At 40.9% G+C, this 15,482-nt stretch overlaps 2 protein-coding genes and 1 non-coding gene across 3 annotated transcripts; 1 reads left to right on the forward strand and 2 right to left on the reverse strand.

Moving 5' to 3' along the window:
* Positions 1 to 519, reverse strand: LOC104586606 (B3 domain-containing protein At2g33720-like). Its single transcript, XM_010243896.1, has one exon. The coding sequence runs from the start codon at positions 517 to 519 to the stop codon at positions 1 to 3; it is 519 nt and encodes a 172-aa protein (XP_010242198.1).
* A 12,144-nt stretch (positions 520 to 12,663) lies between these two features.
* On the forward strand, positions 12,664 to 15,004 carry LOC104586596 (uncharacterized). Its single transcript, XM_019200662.1, has 2 exons — positions 12,664 to 12,804; positions 14,597 to 15,004. Exons 1-2 carry the CDS (start codon positions 12,664 to 12,666, stop codon positions 15,002 to 15,004), a joined length of 549 nt encoding a protein of 182 aa, XP_019056207.1.
* Positions 15,005 to 15,408: 404 nt separating this feature from the next.
* On the reverse strand, positions 15,409 to 15,482 carry TRNAV-CAC (transfer RNA valine (anticodon CAC)). The gene has a single exon. It is a non-coding gene; the product is annotated as a tRNA-Val (tRNA).

The raw sequence follows: 15,482 nt of genomic DNA on the forward strand, positions 1-15,482 counted from the left end.
TTAATTAATTTGAACAACTCTTCCACGAACGGTGAAGAAGCAGCGGTAGTAACGGTCCCAATACATCCATATCTCATCGCCTGCGTTCAGTTCCCTTCTCCTTACAAAGCTCTCTCTCCAGTTGTCATTCAAAACGTAACACTTGCTGGCAGGCCACATCCTCAACGTCAACTCGTGATCCGAACCTGTATCCAGATCCTTGATTTGTACCCGCGTGCCCGCCCCATTATTCACCTCCTCCACCTGCTCACCTTCCATGAATGAGAGTATGTAAGCTTGAACCAACACCTTCTTCAGCATAAGTCGAGAAAGGTTGTCTACGTAGCTTATCGTCAACGTCTTCTTTAATACCCAGGGATTTTCGTGCAGTTTCAGTTCTGTCGATATACCGAAATGATCATCGTTTAATCCTCGGGGGCGATCATGGTAGCGATTCATCCTTTCAACTGCGGCAGGGTCGATCCGGAATAAATCATCACTTTGATCTCCTCTCTCAGGGAGGTTGTGTCGTGGATTCATCTTTTCATTAGTTGTGGCAGGATGGACGATGTGATTTCTTATAGGTTTCCGTTGTTGCTCTCCTCGCCGACAAAGAAACCAGAGAAGGTGACTTCTTATGCTTCTACAGAAACTTGGAGAGAGTAAAACAATTCAACTGAAAGGGAAAGGGAAAACCATTCCTTCATTCCTTGGGTACAGTCGAAGAATCAGCCAGCAACTTTTTTAACTCCATTGTCGAAACCCCTGAAGCTCGATTTGACTTCATTCCTTGGGTACTGATCGGTCGCTCAACTCAAGTGGTGTTTCTACTTTCTTGCTCAGATAGTTAGAGCACTGTTTGTTAATTAATTTCCTTGTGAAGATTTGGTGCTTAAATAGACAAAGCTGCATGCTACATTGCTACTTGTATTCATATTCAAACTCGGTTTCCTAATTTCACTTAAACTTTGGATTTAGAAAGTTTCTAATATTAGTTTGGAAGGAGTATGAGTGTAAAACCTTGTATTTTGTATGTATTTGCATTCGTACTCTTTCCAAGTTATTCCATTTTAATTTGTAGTTCATTCAACATAATCTTTAGGCCTACTTAATTTGTTTCCAACTGCAATAATGGAAAAACCTCTCAAATTTCTCCCTGTTCTCTCACAAAACCCTTCCCTTCTCCGTTTTTGCAGCTCATTTCTTACATTTTTGCAAATCAAAATCATCCCACGAAAACGTACGGCCACCATTCCAGTCTCGGCGTTTAACCCAATGGCCAAAAACATTGAGTTGGACAGCAAACCTTTAACCGGATAATGTGATCATTTGGGTCTGTCAACGGGTCGGGACATGGTAGAACCGGTCCCAAACTGACAAGAAATGCTAATGAGGTCTTAGAACCGAATTGGGTTTATAATTTTAGACCCAAAACTGAACCAATCGGTTCTTGGGTCCATTTGGTCAGACCCCATGGAACTGATTATAATAAACCTGCTGAAAATATTTATACATTGGCTTAAGTCGGATCTGAGTCCGTCTGGGATATATAGGGTAGAAGTGGCCCTAACCCAATTCAGATCATCAGTCTAAATCCTGAAACCAGATACAATCTATTCAGTCCCATCGGGTCCATTAAGTCAGACCCAACCCATTGACAGCCCTATGATGATCATTGAACCGTTCGACTTAAGCATTGGTTCACAGCTTTATAAACAATACTTAAATTATTTTTTAGGACTTAAAATAATAAAAAATTAAATTAAATTATGATATCTCAGATAGAGAATGAACAATCGAGGGAGAAAAAGAGAGTAACCAACAAGCATGCAGTTGTCTGCCAGCAAGTCGTTGCAATGTGGGCTCCTCTTTTCTTTCCTTCTTCTTTAACCACCCTTCTCACTCTCTTTGCCTCTCACTATATATATGTATATAAAGCTAAGATGTTAAGTACACATCTAAACTCAAATCTGCTTGGATTTGGGCTCCGAATGAGATGAGTGGAAAACCCATTTTCAATGATGGGTTGCATTGTTGAACTACTTAGCAGATCTGTGCGTTTGTCAATATGAGTTCTATTTAACTTTCTCTCTCTCTCTATCTGGTTCTTGTTTTTCCTTGCTGTATTTCGTCACTTACTGTATATTTGTGGCTGAATTTTTGCAGAGAAGGAGATTGTCTTTTTATAGGAAAAGAAAAGTCTGCTATGTTTTTGTGTGGATATATGAATATATTGTTGGGTAAGTTACTTACTCGGGAAACACTAAACGAGTCCCGCTTCTATCAAGGCAGACTCCATGCGTCCTTGAAACGTGCGCGTGCTTGAAACAAACGTGTGAGATGGATCTTTTCATTTCCTCTGCTCTTCTTTTGCCAAATTCTTCTCACTCTCGTTCTCTCGCCATATCGAACCGAAACCACCCTTTTCACTCTCTCTCTCCCTCTCCAACCAAAAACGACCAACAACCATCACAGGCAACCGGAGTTTTGATTTAGTTTAGTCAATTTGACGTTATTACGTATATTTCATTGGCAACAAGTATGATATTCGATGATCAAGAAGACAATAATGAATTTATTGATTAATTACAGATATATATATATATATATATACAGATTCAATACACGTGGAATGAAGTCTTGTAACTAACTCTAGCTGTTGGGGTAACCGACTCCACCTGGCAATGAACTCTTTTAAATGTTCACGAATCCTCTAACAACCCCCCCCCTCCATTTCGGATGTCCAACTTGGGTAAATGGTATAGAAAGCGATCTGTGGAGACAACCTTAGTGAAGAGGTCTATTGGATGAGAGGCACTGGAGATATGAACAGTTATGAGATCACCGTGTTGTATGTAGTCACGAACAAAGTGACAATCAATTTCAATGTGTTTTGTTCGCTCATGGAACACAGGGTTGGCTGGTATTTGCAAGGCGGCCTTGCTGTCACAATGGAGTGTTGGGGTTTCAGACAAAGTAACTGTCAATTCAGCAAGGAGACGTTTTAGCCAAATGAGTTTAGCTGTTGTGACGACCATTGCTCGATATTCATATTCAGCAGATGAACGGGAGACTATATGTTGCTTCTTGGTTTTCCAAGTGATGGGGGAGTCTCCTAGTAAAGTTAAGTAATCCGTGGTGGAGCGGCGAGTGAGGGGGCAACTCGCCCAATCAGAGTCGCAGAAACCATGGAGTTGTGGTGAAATAGAAGCTAAGAAGAAGATGCCATGAGATATTGTGCCTTTGATGTAACGCACCACTCAAAGGGCAGCATTGTAATGTTCTTGCTTGGGAGCATGCATAAATTGACTCAAGCAATTGACAGCAAAGCTAAGGTCTGGACGAGTGGCTGTTAAGTACACAAGTCGTCCAACAAGTCTTCTTTACTGAGTTGGATTGGAGTATGGAGCACTGGAACTATAACAAAATGATTTTGTTGCTCCATGGGTGTGGAGCAAGGTTTGCATTCAGTCATACCGGTGTCTCGAAGAATGTCAACCGCATACTTGTGCTGATTGAGAAAAATTCCAGAAGTTGATCGAGATACCTCTAATCCAAGAAAAATTTTGAGTGAACCCAAGTCAAGTCCTTTATGCCAAAATGATCATCAAGGTGTTTCTTGAGAGAGAGAATGCACACATTGTCATTTCCTGTGAGAATGACATCATCCACATATACAAGAACAGCAACAAAAGAATTCCCATAACTGATGTGAATAGGGAATAATCCAGAAAAGATTGACAGTATCCCAAAGAAAGAAGTGCTTGAGTAAATTTCTTGAACCACATGTGAGAGGCCTGTTTGAGGCCATAGAGGGACTTTTGTATTTTGCAAACATGAGTGGGATTTGTTGAGTCAAAATCTTGGGGAATACTCATGTATACTTCTTCATGGAGATCACCGTGAAGAAAGGCATTATTCATGTCCAATTGATGGAGATCCCAGCCCTTAATGGCAACTACAACTAGTAAGCAACGAACAGTGGAGAGTTTGGCCACAGGGGTGAAAATATCATGGTAATCAAGGCCTTCAACATGGGTGTAGCCTTTCGAAACAACTCGCACTTTAAAGCGCTCTATGGTTCCACCGGCCTTATATTTGATGCGATAAACCCATTTAGCTCCTATGGGTCGTTTGCCAGGAGGTAGAGGGGTGGCGATCCAAGTATTATTGTGTTCAAGTGCTGCAATTTCATCCGCAATAGCTTTGACGCCAACGTGGGTCACGAGCAGCTTGAGAATAGGATTTGGGCTCAACTTCAATGGAGGCTTGGTTTGACTGGGATACGGAAGGGGGAAGTTGGAAAATGTAGTTTTGAAGATGTGCGGGAATAGTGGTGTGTCGTTTTGAAGATGTGCGGGAATAGGGGTGAGCTGATCTGTAGTGGTAGGATTGGTGTTAATGGGCGCACTAGTGCTAGTTAGTGGATTATTATGCTGAGTGGGTGGTTGGGTTGGGCTAGGATAGTCATAATCATCAAAGGTAGATAAAGGAAGAACAGATTGGTGATGTGAGAAGATGGTTGAGAGGCCATGCTGGAAGGGGAAGCGGTCCTCATAGAATATGATGTCATGATTAGTAAATATTTTGTTTGTGTCAAGAGAGTAAACCCGGTACCCCTTTTGGCCGTGTGGATAATCCACAAAAATGCAAGGAGTAGCCTGAGGTGCAAATTTGTCATGAGATCGATGACGAATTTGAGCATAACATAGGCATCCAAAGGCTCTTAAGTGATGATAGGAGGGTGGTTGGTGGAAAAGGGCTCCATAAGGAGAAATGTTGGAAAGTGAGGGAGTGGGTAGTAAGTTTATCATATATGTGGTTGTAAGTATGCATTCCCCCCAAAAGTGAAGAGGGAGGGAAGCTTGAAACCTCAAGGCCTGGGCCACTTCTAGTAAATGGCGGTGTTTTCATTTTGTCACTCCATTTTGTTGGGGTGTATCTACACATGAGTTCTGATGTAAAATACCTTGTTGTGAAAAATATTGTTGAGCAGGCCCTGAGAGAAACTCCAAACCATTATCAGAGCGTATTTGCTTCACATTAGTATTGAATTGTCTATTCACCATAGCACAAAAAGATATAAGAAAATGACCAACCTCAGATTTATTTCTTAGAAGGTAGACCCACATACATCTTGTGTGGTCATCTACTATAGTCAAGAAGTATCTTGCTCCTAAATAAGAGGGGGTCTTATAACCGCCCCATATGTCACAGTGTATCAAGGAGAAAGGTGAATTGCTACGGGTATTGCTGACTGGAAATGGTAGGCGAGCTTGTTTAGCTTTGTGACAAATGTCACAACAGTTGTCCAAGTGAGTTGTATTGACTCCAGGAATGAGAGCAAGCCGGCCTTGTGAGGCGTGGCCTAAGCATATATGCCAAAGTGTGGAACTGATGGCAGAGGTGGAATGATGAACAATTTGTGAGTGGTTGGCAGTGGAATGGAAAGTGAAGTAATACAGTCCATTTCAGAGTTCACTCATCCTAATCACGGTCTTGGAGTGTGGGTCCTGGAAAATACAGAAGGATGGAAAAAAATTGCCACACAGTTCAGTTCTTGTGTGATTTTGCTGACTAATAAAAGATTGCAGTTAAAGGAAGGAACATGTAGAACATTATCAAGAATGTGGAGTCCAATGGTGACTGTGCCTCTATGATTGGTGCAGGTAAGGGATCCATTTGGGAGCCGAATTGATGTAGCTGTAACAGTGGTGGGTGCGCTTAACAGAGAACCATTTGACACCATATGGTGTGAAGCGCCACTGTCGATGATCCACTCTACAAGATTAGAGGAAGGAGGCCTACTAGCCGAGACGGTAGTTGCAAATTCAGATGGTTCACGGCTTAGGAGAGAGATCAACTGCATATACTGATGCATGGTGAGGCCTGCCACTGGAGAACTGTGATCAGAGACAGGTATAGTTTCCTTGGTGTCTGTGGAAACACAAGAAGCTGCTCCTGTATTCTTTGAAGAGTCACTAGTAGAGGATGAAGCTTTGTTATTCCGGCGATGATTCCAATTAGGTGGATAACCTACAAGGGAATGACACCTATCCTTCATTTGGTTGATGCGCTTGTAGTGATCGCATCGAAGCTTGGATCGAGGAGCTCCCATGCTTTTGTCCTTAGATGCATCTGCTGCTAACGTTGCCACTTCAGGTTGCAAAGATTGAACAGTTGAGAGTTGTTGGTGACGTTCTTCTTGTACGATGAGAGCATACACTTTGTTCAGGGACGAAAGGGGCTCCGATCTGAAGATGCTTGAATGAATTATGTAAAAAGATTCGTTCAAGCCCATTAGAAACTGGTGAAGCTTTTCTCTGTCTCGTTCTGCCAAGAAAACCTTGGCCGCTCCACAGGTGCATTCAGGACTAGACCTGTTCATGGGCTGCGTAGCCCGATGGCCTGGCCCGCACCCCGGTCGGGCTTGGTCATGTAATTAGGCCCGTGGGCCTGACCTCGGGCCTAACATAGTAAGCCCGACTGTGTTTCAGACCAGACTCGGGATTTGTCAAAAAAGCCCGGCCCGACCCGACTCAGCATTATATATTTTATAAAATATATAATATGTATTTTATATATTATATAAAATATATAAATAATATAATATTTATTAAAATATATATTTATAATTTAATATATACATTTTTTATTCTTTTCTTTATAATCTCTCTCTCTCTATTCAGCCGCTAACAGTATGGGCTAAATTTCGGGCTCGGGCTCGGGCCCGGGCTTCAGGCTTTTTATGAGGGCCGGGCTCGAGCCCAAGTTGTAGGCCCGATGGTCGGGCCGGGCTCGGGCTCGGGCCTTAGAAAATTCTGTTAATACAGAGTGAAAGCCCGGCCCGACCCGGCCCATGAACAGGTCTAATCAGGACATACTGTAATAGTGTTGAGTTCGTCCCATAATGTCTTCAATCTTGTAAAGTAGCTACTCACAGAAAGATCACCTTGCTGCAACAAGGCTAAATCTCACTTTAGTTGATATATTCGGGGGATGTTTCCCTGCGAAAATCTTTCTTGAAGCTCTCTCCAAATTTCTGCGGCTGATTCCATGAAGGCTATGCTATCATAAATCTCTCTCGTCAATGAGTTGAAGATCCATGCAACCACCATCGAGTTGCATTTGATCCATGAATTTAGATCTGGAGAACCAGTTACTGGTTTGGGCAAAGAACCATCAACGAAAGAGAATTTGTTCTTTGCCTGCAGTGCGTTGGTCATAGCTCATTGCCACATTGGAAAGTTGTCACCATTGAGGAGGCAAGAAACAAGAACCGCTCCTGGAGTATCAGACGCAGGTAAGTAGTAAGGAGAATTCTCTCTGGTTTCCATAGTGGTAGATGATTGAATCTTCAGTGAAAGACGATCAGGAAGAAACAAAGGAAGCAAAAAGAAAAAGAAAAAAATAGGTGAAGCGATGGTTGGTGATCACCGCGCTTTGATACCATGTAAAATGGTATTCGATGATCATTTATTGATTAATTACATATTTAATACACATAGAATGAAGTCTTGTAACTAACTCTAGCTATTGGAGCAACCGACTCCAGCTGGCAAGGAACTCTCTTAAATGTTCATGAATCCTCTAACATTGCTAAGTAGCAATATCAATCACATTGTGTTTGGCATAGCAGCTTCTGTGAATAGATAGACAAAGAAGAGACATTACATCATGGTGGCGACCAAACGTAACTCAGGGTTTTGTCTGGTTCAAAAGATATCCCACAAGCCACAAACTACCTCTTGTGGACTTCATCTTCTCCCCCTTTTCGCATTTCTGGGGACATCGCAAAGTTCAAAGAATTCAACAAACACAGGATGCCGCATGCCATTCGAATGGTTCGAGTAATATTGGAAACACAATCAAGAGGATGTGAGATGGTACGTGATGGCAGACGATGATAGTCCTCACTCACCAGGTAACCTAACTTTCATTTCATCTTCTCTTTAGTTGCTAATGAATCCCAAACAAACACAGAGATATTGAGGGGGTTTTGCTTTTGAATTTTGGCTCACAATTCAAATGTATGTTAATCTTGGTTACTTCTTCTTGATCGGATATACATTAATTACTTTCAGAGAGAGATAGGTTGCTATGTGAGTAATTAGTTTGAAATTGGATAAGTGGGTTGTTGCTTCTAATTGTATATAGATTGATCTTCAAAGGGTATATCAGGTTTCTTATCAGCTCATTATCAAGTGAGTCTCTGTCTCTCTATCTAACACATAGGAAACCAAAGGGAATGTTGTGACATAGCTCATCCTGCACTTGAAATAAATATTACGGAAATTAGATTTAGGGATTGCATTAAGGATGAAGCAGTGGCGTGATTGTAATTCTAATCGATTTGTACACACAAAACTTGAAAACCAGATGGGCATTTTGGTTATTGTAATGCAACAGAAGCTAAAATAGATTCAAGCTGCATGATCAAAGACGTAATGCTTGGGGAAGAAAAAATGAAAAGAATGGAATATCTGGAATTTTTCTCCGGTCGCCGGTGTCAACAGTTTCCGGTGAGGCGGTGATGGCTGTTGGCCGTCATCGGTTGGAGAGGGAGAGAGTGAGAGTGAAAAGGGTGGGCTCAGTTCGGTGTGGCGAGAGAGTAAGTGAGAGGAATCTGGCGAGAGAGAAGTGAAAGGATTGAGGAGATCCACCTCACACATTTCAAACATGTGCATGTTTTAAGAACACGTGGTGCGTCTTCATACTGCACGAATGGTGCACGCATGGAATCTGCCCTGATGGAAGCCAGACTCACACTTAACTTGGTAAGTGCATTTTAACCATAAAAATCTATTATTAAAAGGGATATTTTTATCCCATCCAAGTGTTGGAAACTTTTCCACAGGTGGTAAAGTTATTTACTCACCTATGAGACAGGAAAATAAATTTTTCCTAATCCCCACACAATTTTAAAAAAAGAACACGGGTTTCTTGGTCAATGAGATCAATTTTCCTCCCTCTCAAAATCCAATAAAAGAACACCCCGTTATTGGTATGCATGGATGCTTATGAAGAGAATAGGCACCACGAAAGGGGCTATAAGAGAAGACCAAAGACCATGCTTGTCCCATTAAAATCCAAGTTTGATGGTGTTGAGAAGATGATGAACAGTAACTTCTACTTGTATTCTCAATTCAATGCGTGGATTTTAAGAAAGGAAAATTTTGTGAGAAAACAATTACTTTTTGTCCCACTCACTATTTTTACAATATATTTCAAAACATATCCAACTTTATAAATTTATAAAACTTCATTTTTTTAAAAAGCCCTATGTATATAATATACATGTATAAAATAAATTTATTTACATATAAATTCATAATACATCTTATATGTCATTTAATATAAAATATTATATGTATGCAATATGTTATTTATAAAATACAAAACCTCAATCAACCCAGATATTCCTTATTTCCTTACATCACACCCTATTTCAATATAGGGTTGTCAATCGACCAATTTTTGATTGGATCCAATCCAATCCAAACCTTATCAAATCAGATTTGGACGGTCTATTATAATTATTGGATTGGATCAATCCAAAATAAAATGGTCCATATTATTATTGGTCCAAATTTGACCTAAACCAAATTTTCAATAATCCGGTCATGAGGCCAAACCCTTGTCCAATTTGAAACCGGACACTGTTATGAAAGTGCTTTTACGGAAACACTTTTACAAAAGCATTTTTGTATAAGTAATTTATGAAAAGTACTTCTACAAAAATACTTTTACGAAAGCACTTTTACAAAAGTACTTTTATAAAAGCACTTTTACAAAAGCAATTTTATAAAAGCACTTTTATGAAAGCACTACTTTAATAGAAGCACTTTTACAATAGTACTTTTACGAAAGAACATTTATAAAAGTACTTTTAAACAAAAGTGATGAAGGATTATTTGACCCGACCTATGAAACGGTGACACGTGGACGCTGACTTAGCGTAAGCGACAGCTCAGCATTGTGGTCCAGTACGGCTAACTGATAGGCCCATAAAGCAGCTCGCTACATGGTAGCGGGGTAAAGGAGGGGATCGCCACAATGCGAGCTCCGGGTCCCCCAAGCTACCTCAAGGGATATTCCGAGGCAAACTTTAACTTGCGAGCTAAGAAAGCCAGCTCGCCCGAGCTCCCGAACAAGGCAAGTCATCCGATGACCAATTCCACTACAGGTACTTCTGAAGTATTCGAAGCTCGTTGCAAGGTAGCTCGCGAATGGGCCACACAAGCATTCCTCAGGAAGCTTCTATTTAATAAGTCGTACCACTCAGACTGGGCCACGTCTCTCAGTAGGCGGAGGCATGCCTGTCACTTTGGGGACATGTCACTCGCCCGAGTAAGGAGTACGTCCCAACGGCCACCTACACAACCCTGGCAGGTAACGGCTGTGGCAGGGACCCAGTGGCGGTTATGCCCGATCTCGCAAGAGCGCTCCTATAAAAGCCCTCAGGGCAGAGGAGAAATTTCTTCTAGAGACCTCTAACCTCTCGAATATAGTGATAAAGCGCGGCCTCCACTCTTAGCTTTCGTTTCTCTCTTTACTCTCATACACAGTACTAACTTAAGCATCGGAGTATTCTCACCGGGCAAATCCCTGGGAATCCTTCCTTTCATCTTCTTAGGTGCCGCTCGTTGCCAACAATGAGCCAGTCAGCCGCCAGCTAGGAGTTCCCAGATCGAACTGGGTTTATAAGGTCTTAAAATCAAACTGGGTTTATAATTTTAGACCCAAAACTGAACCAATCGGTTCTTGGGTCCACTTGGTCAGACCCCATAAAATGCTAATAAGGGTTGACTTGGGCTACTATTTTGTGTTTAACGCACACACTGAAAAGTGGACTTTGGTCCAAAGTATAAATAAACATGAATGTGGGCCAAAAGCTTGTTAACATGAGCAAGGGAACCAAAATATAAGTAAGATTTAAATGGACATTGTGAGGATTTTCAAGGCACACCGGGGCCATGGCTCCCCTCTACCACCCTTGTGCATGAATCCTGTTTTGTCACTCCGTTCTACTTAATGTCATGTCCATTGTATTATGAACACTTAAATCATTTTTTATTATTTTAACCTATGTCCTTTGCGGTTTATCCCGGCCTAACTCTTTTAACTCCTTCAACTCACAACAATGAAATACACGTTCAATCAGAATTTTTAACGGAATATCTATTCCTTTATGGAACATAATATCAAACTACCATACAAAAACCTGTTTTTATATCTCCATTATCATATCAAGAAAAAGAAAAACCTAGATAACCGTGAGTGTGTTTCAAATCAAATGTGTAGCTCAATTTTCTGGAATTCATAACCCCTAATAGGATTTTAAATATTTTGATTGATTTCAATTTTTGAAATGAGAAATTGAAATCAACCAAGTTTATGCACACGCCATTAGTATTAGGATTTAGAACCTAAATAAATGGCAACATTTGGAAATGGTAAAAATTTACGGAAGGAAAAGTGCAGTTATGATAACTAAGACTACTATATCATATATATCATATGAGACCACTAAGGGGGTGTTAACCAAAGTGAATGCTTTTATTTTTTCAAATAAAAAAAACTTCCATATCAGCAAAGTTATTTCTAAATATATGGTTTTAAATATTAATATGATATGGTCAATTAAGGCTTATACATTTCGTTTCTTGAGTTGATGGGATATATTCTGATTGATACAGTAGATATGTATTTAAATATAATTTTATATTAAAAGAAATATTTTTAAATTTATGCATATTAATTTATAATAATAGGTCTATGTGTCTTTTATAAGGATGAGCAAATGGTTAGGTTTTACCTGGAACCGTTGAACGGTCCAACCGTTCAAACTGAACAAATGGCCTGTTCTGACAAAATATTAAAAAAATAAAAAACTATTAAAAACCGTTGAACGGTTCGACTGTTCAAGTCAGTGGTTTACTGACCAAATCAATGATTTTTTGCCAAAAGACAGTTTTGGGGTAAAACAGAACTGGTCAAATGATCATTCCCAGTTTTTTTGGTCCAACCATCCAATTCGGTCCGGTTTTGAAAACCATATCACAGTATATACTGACTCAAAGGGTTTAGTGGATTTTTTGTCTCGCAATAGGGGGCTTGTGAATGGATAGAGCATCTCTACGGGCATCATATTACTAAACTGCTACAATGTTTTAGTTCTACTTTCTTTTGTTCATGTAAATAGGCATACTAATCGAGCTGCACATACTCTAGCCTATGTACCTTGTAGAATAGGTCTACCAACTATCATGTACAGATTGATCATCAATGAAGCTGCTTCTTTTTTTGGGCCTAGGCCCAGACTATTATAGGTGAAAAGCCTTGCTTGGGCCTAGGCCCAAACAATGATCACCCGTTCTTCAAGTTAAGACCTTGTTTCAGCATTATCAAACGCCACAGCAGCCTCTAACTCAGTCACCAAGAAAAGAAAATAGGGTCTTAATTAAAAGGGAAAATTCCTGATAACCTGTACTTTAGGCCGAGTGTCAATTTAGTATATGTACTTTAAATTGCGACAATCTAGTACCCGAACTTTCAATTTGTGATAATTTGGTACCCTGTGTTAAATTTTTGTCAATTAGAAGATCAAAAAGTCCTAAATACCCCCCGCTATTTTAATTACCGATTAAAATTATGAAAATAACCCATCATCTACTTCGATCGATGCAAGTGGGAACCACTATTCATACTTACATTTATAGAGAATCTGAAAACCAACTCCTTCACGCCGGTGGTGTCAAGCGAATGCGCCGCCGGAGAAGACGACTTGTTGTCGGCGCCGAAGAGACAACCAAGGCCAACTGGGTAAAAAAGTTATTCCTCCTCCTCCAACTCCCTCTGTTTCGCTTTTAACAGTAACCACCGCTGCAACTTCGGGCAACAGCGATTTCTCCACCCGCCCGCACTCCCTCTCTTTCTTCTTTCCGCTTCTCCTTTCTTCTTCTTCTTCTTCTTCTTCTTCTTCTTCTTCTTCTTGGAAAGCCCCCCTAACTAGTCGTTTCTTCCCTACAAATGAATAGACGTGACGGCGGTGCTTCATCACCACTGCAACTCGTCATAGTAGTGTAGGGACCTGAAATTGGTTTTGGCTCCTGTTGCCTCCATTGTCACCTCCAACGCTGCTATTGTGAGTAAATGGGTCTACAAAATCCACCACTTCCACAGTGCCCGGCGCGACCAACTCGTCGTCGGCCTCGGCGTTCAGTGGCCCCTAGATGACCCATTGATAACACTACATTTTGATGCCTTAAGGGCATCAATTCAGGGGTATTTTCGGCCTTAGAATAGTCAAGATGTGTCATTTTCCCAGTTAAATGCAATGTTGTGGCTTATGAGGGTCTTTGTGCAAATTCTAGAGAAAATTGGGAAGTTTTCATGGCTAAAATGCAAATTTTGGAAAGCTTGTGTGAAGTCCAACTGAGAGAGGGGGTGTTTTTGTGAAAAACTGAAAGCAGGAGGGTGCCTCCTACCTACTAAACCCAGTTTGGCGCCCCTCCTACTGTATTAGCATGCTCTCCATGCCTTAACAAACCCTAGGGCGCCTTTTAACCCATTCTTTTCACTCTTAACAAATCCTAGCCACCCCTAACTGCTAAATCCTCACATTCCATCCCTTCTAATCTCCACCATCCATTCTAGGGCACTCTCTTTATAGCATTCTAACCCTAGGAGCCACCTAACTTCTAATATTCACTATTCACCCTTTAGCCATTAAATCTCAGTCTTACATAATATTGGGTGCCTTCTCCTTTTCTTCTTAGCCTTAGGATCACTATAGAACCATCCTAACCCATCATTCTAAACCCTAGGGCACCCATATTTTTTCTAAAACCCAGCTGCCACCCCCCTCTTTCTTTCTAATTCCAGTTTTATCCTCCATTTTCTATAAAAATGACCCCAGGGGCCCTATAGAAAGGGTTGGTCAATTCACCTATTTAACAAGGCTAAGGTTTCTTGAGGAGTTCAAGGGTTGTAGAAGGGGAGGACGCCCAGATATTGTCATGAGGGGTTCCTGCAAACTGTTCAACCATTATGCAACTACTGCCACTGGATCTGATCAAACATTCTTTTCTTTTCTTTATTTTCTCTTCTGTTATTTTTATTTCTACAATCATTTAGATTTAATTCTTATTTGTTTCTCTATTTTGCATATCTGAATAGGTTCGGTTCAAGGCTAAGGTGTCTTGAGGGGTTCAAGGGTTATAGAAAAGACAGATGCCTGATTCTTGTCATGAGGGGTTTCTGCAAGCTGTCTGGCCGATCTGCAGCTACCACCATCGGATCCAGATTCTGGATCGTTTTTTTTATTTATTTCTTTTATTTCCTTTGTTGATTCCTATATTAAATTCTGATTTTTATTTATTGTCTTGTTTAAATTCAAAACATTTAATTTCAACAATAATAGATTTTATTTTCGTATTTTCTGTCATTCCCGATTGCATTCTCTTGTCTGTATCTCAGTATATATTAATTTTTCACTTGCTTCCCTGTGGATACGACCCGTTCTCACCCATTTACTATGTTAGTAGTTTGAGAAACGATAAAAATTATAAATGTTTAAACTGGTGTTTCTAAGTGTTTAACGACGTGCTTCCAGACACACCACCCATCACAAGCATATACATTGCAGCTCTGCGTCAGTCGACACTGTTTAGTCCTCCATCTCTTCCACGCCCGGTATGTCCCTCGAATCCTCCGTCGGTTCCTCTCCGACCGTCGAAATACCTTTGTTGGTATCTGGAACTATAGTGATGAAGCCAAGCTGAGGGAGTCGAAGCACAACCTGTTTGTTTCTCATCTTGTAGACGTTCAACATGTTGCAGCAGCAAGAATGGATTTGAGTTTGCAAGCTTCCATGGAGGCCTTGGTGGAAGCAATTCTTGGCAGAGAGGGCGTCACTAAGCCTAGAGAAATTGCAATGTCCCTTGAATCCTTCATCGGTTCCTCTCTGATCGTCGAAATACCTTTGTTGGTATCTAGAACTACAGTGTTGAAGCCAAGCTGAGAGAGCCGAAGCACAACCTGTCTGTTTCTCATCTTGTGGACGTTCAGCGTGTTGTAGTAGCGAGAATGGATGAGTTTGCAAGCTTCCATAGAGGCCTTAGCGGAAGCAATACTTGTCTCGGAGGGTGTCACTAAGCCTAGAGAAATTGCAACGACTGATTGGAGTCATGGCTTTCTTTCTCAAGAACTGGTGCTCTATGCTTGTGTTAATGCAATCGTTTCATCAGAAATCACTAAGCCTAGAATTGGGTAGGTTGTCTCTTCGGCGCCGGCAACAAGTTGTCTTCTCTGATAGCGCTTGACACCACCAGCCTAAAGTACATGGTACCAATTAGGAATTTTTCCTAATTAAAAAATTTAAGAATCATATACTTTCAGCCTTTGGTTATTACCAGCAAGTCGGATTGTCTGAGCCCGGGTTCAAACCGGGGACCTCTAGTGTGTGAGACTAGCGTGATAACCAACTACACCACCCAGAC

Source organism: Nelumbo nucifera, chromosome 4, assembly GCF_055504915.1.
Source record: "Nelumbo nucifera cultivar China Antique chromosome 4, China Antique-T2T, whole genome shotgun sequence".
Classification (NCBI taxonomy): Eukaryota; Viridiplantae; Streptophyta; class Magnoliopsida; order Proteales; family Nelumbonaceae; genus Nelumbo; species Nelumbo nucifera.

Coding starts and splice junctions, on each gene's coding strand:
- LOC104586606 (XM_010243896.1), bottom strand. CDS start 519: ATGAATCCACGACACAACCTCCCTGAGAGAGGAGATCAAAGTGATGAT.
- LOC104586596 (XM_019200662.1), top strand. CDS start 12,664: ATGCAAGTGGGAACCACTATTCATACTTACATTTATAGAGAATCTGAA. Junction 12,805..14,596: donor AGACAACCAAGGCCAACTGG/GTAAAAAAGTTA, acceptor ACGTGCTTCCAG/ACACACCACCCATCACAAGC.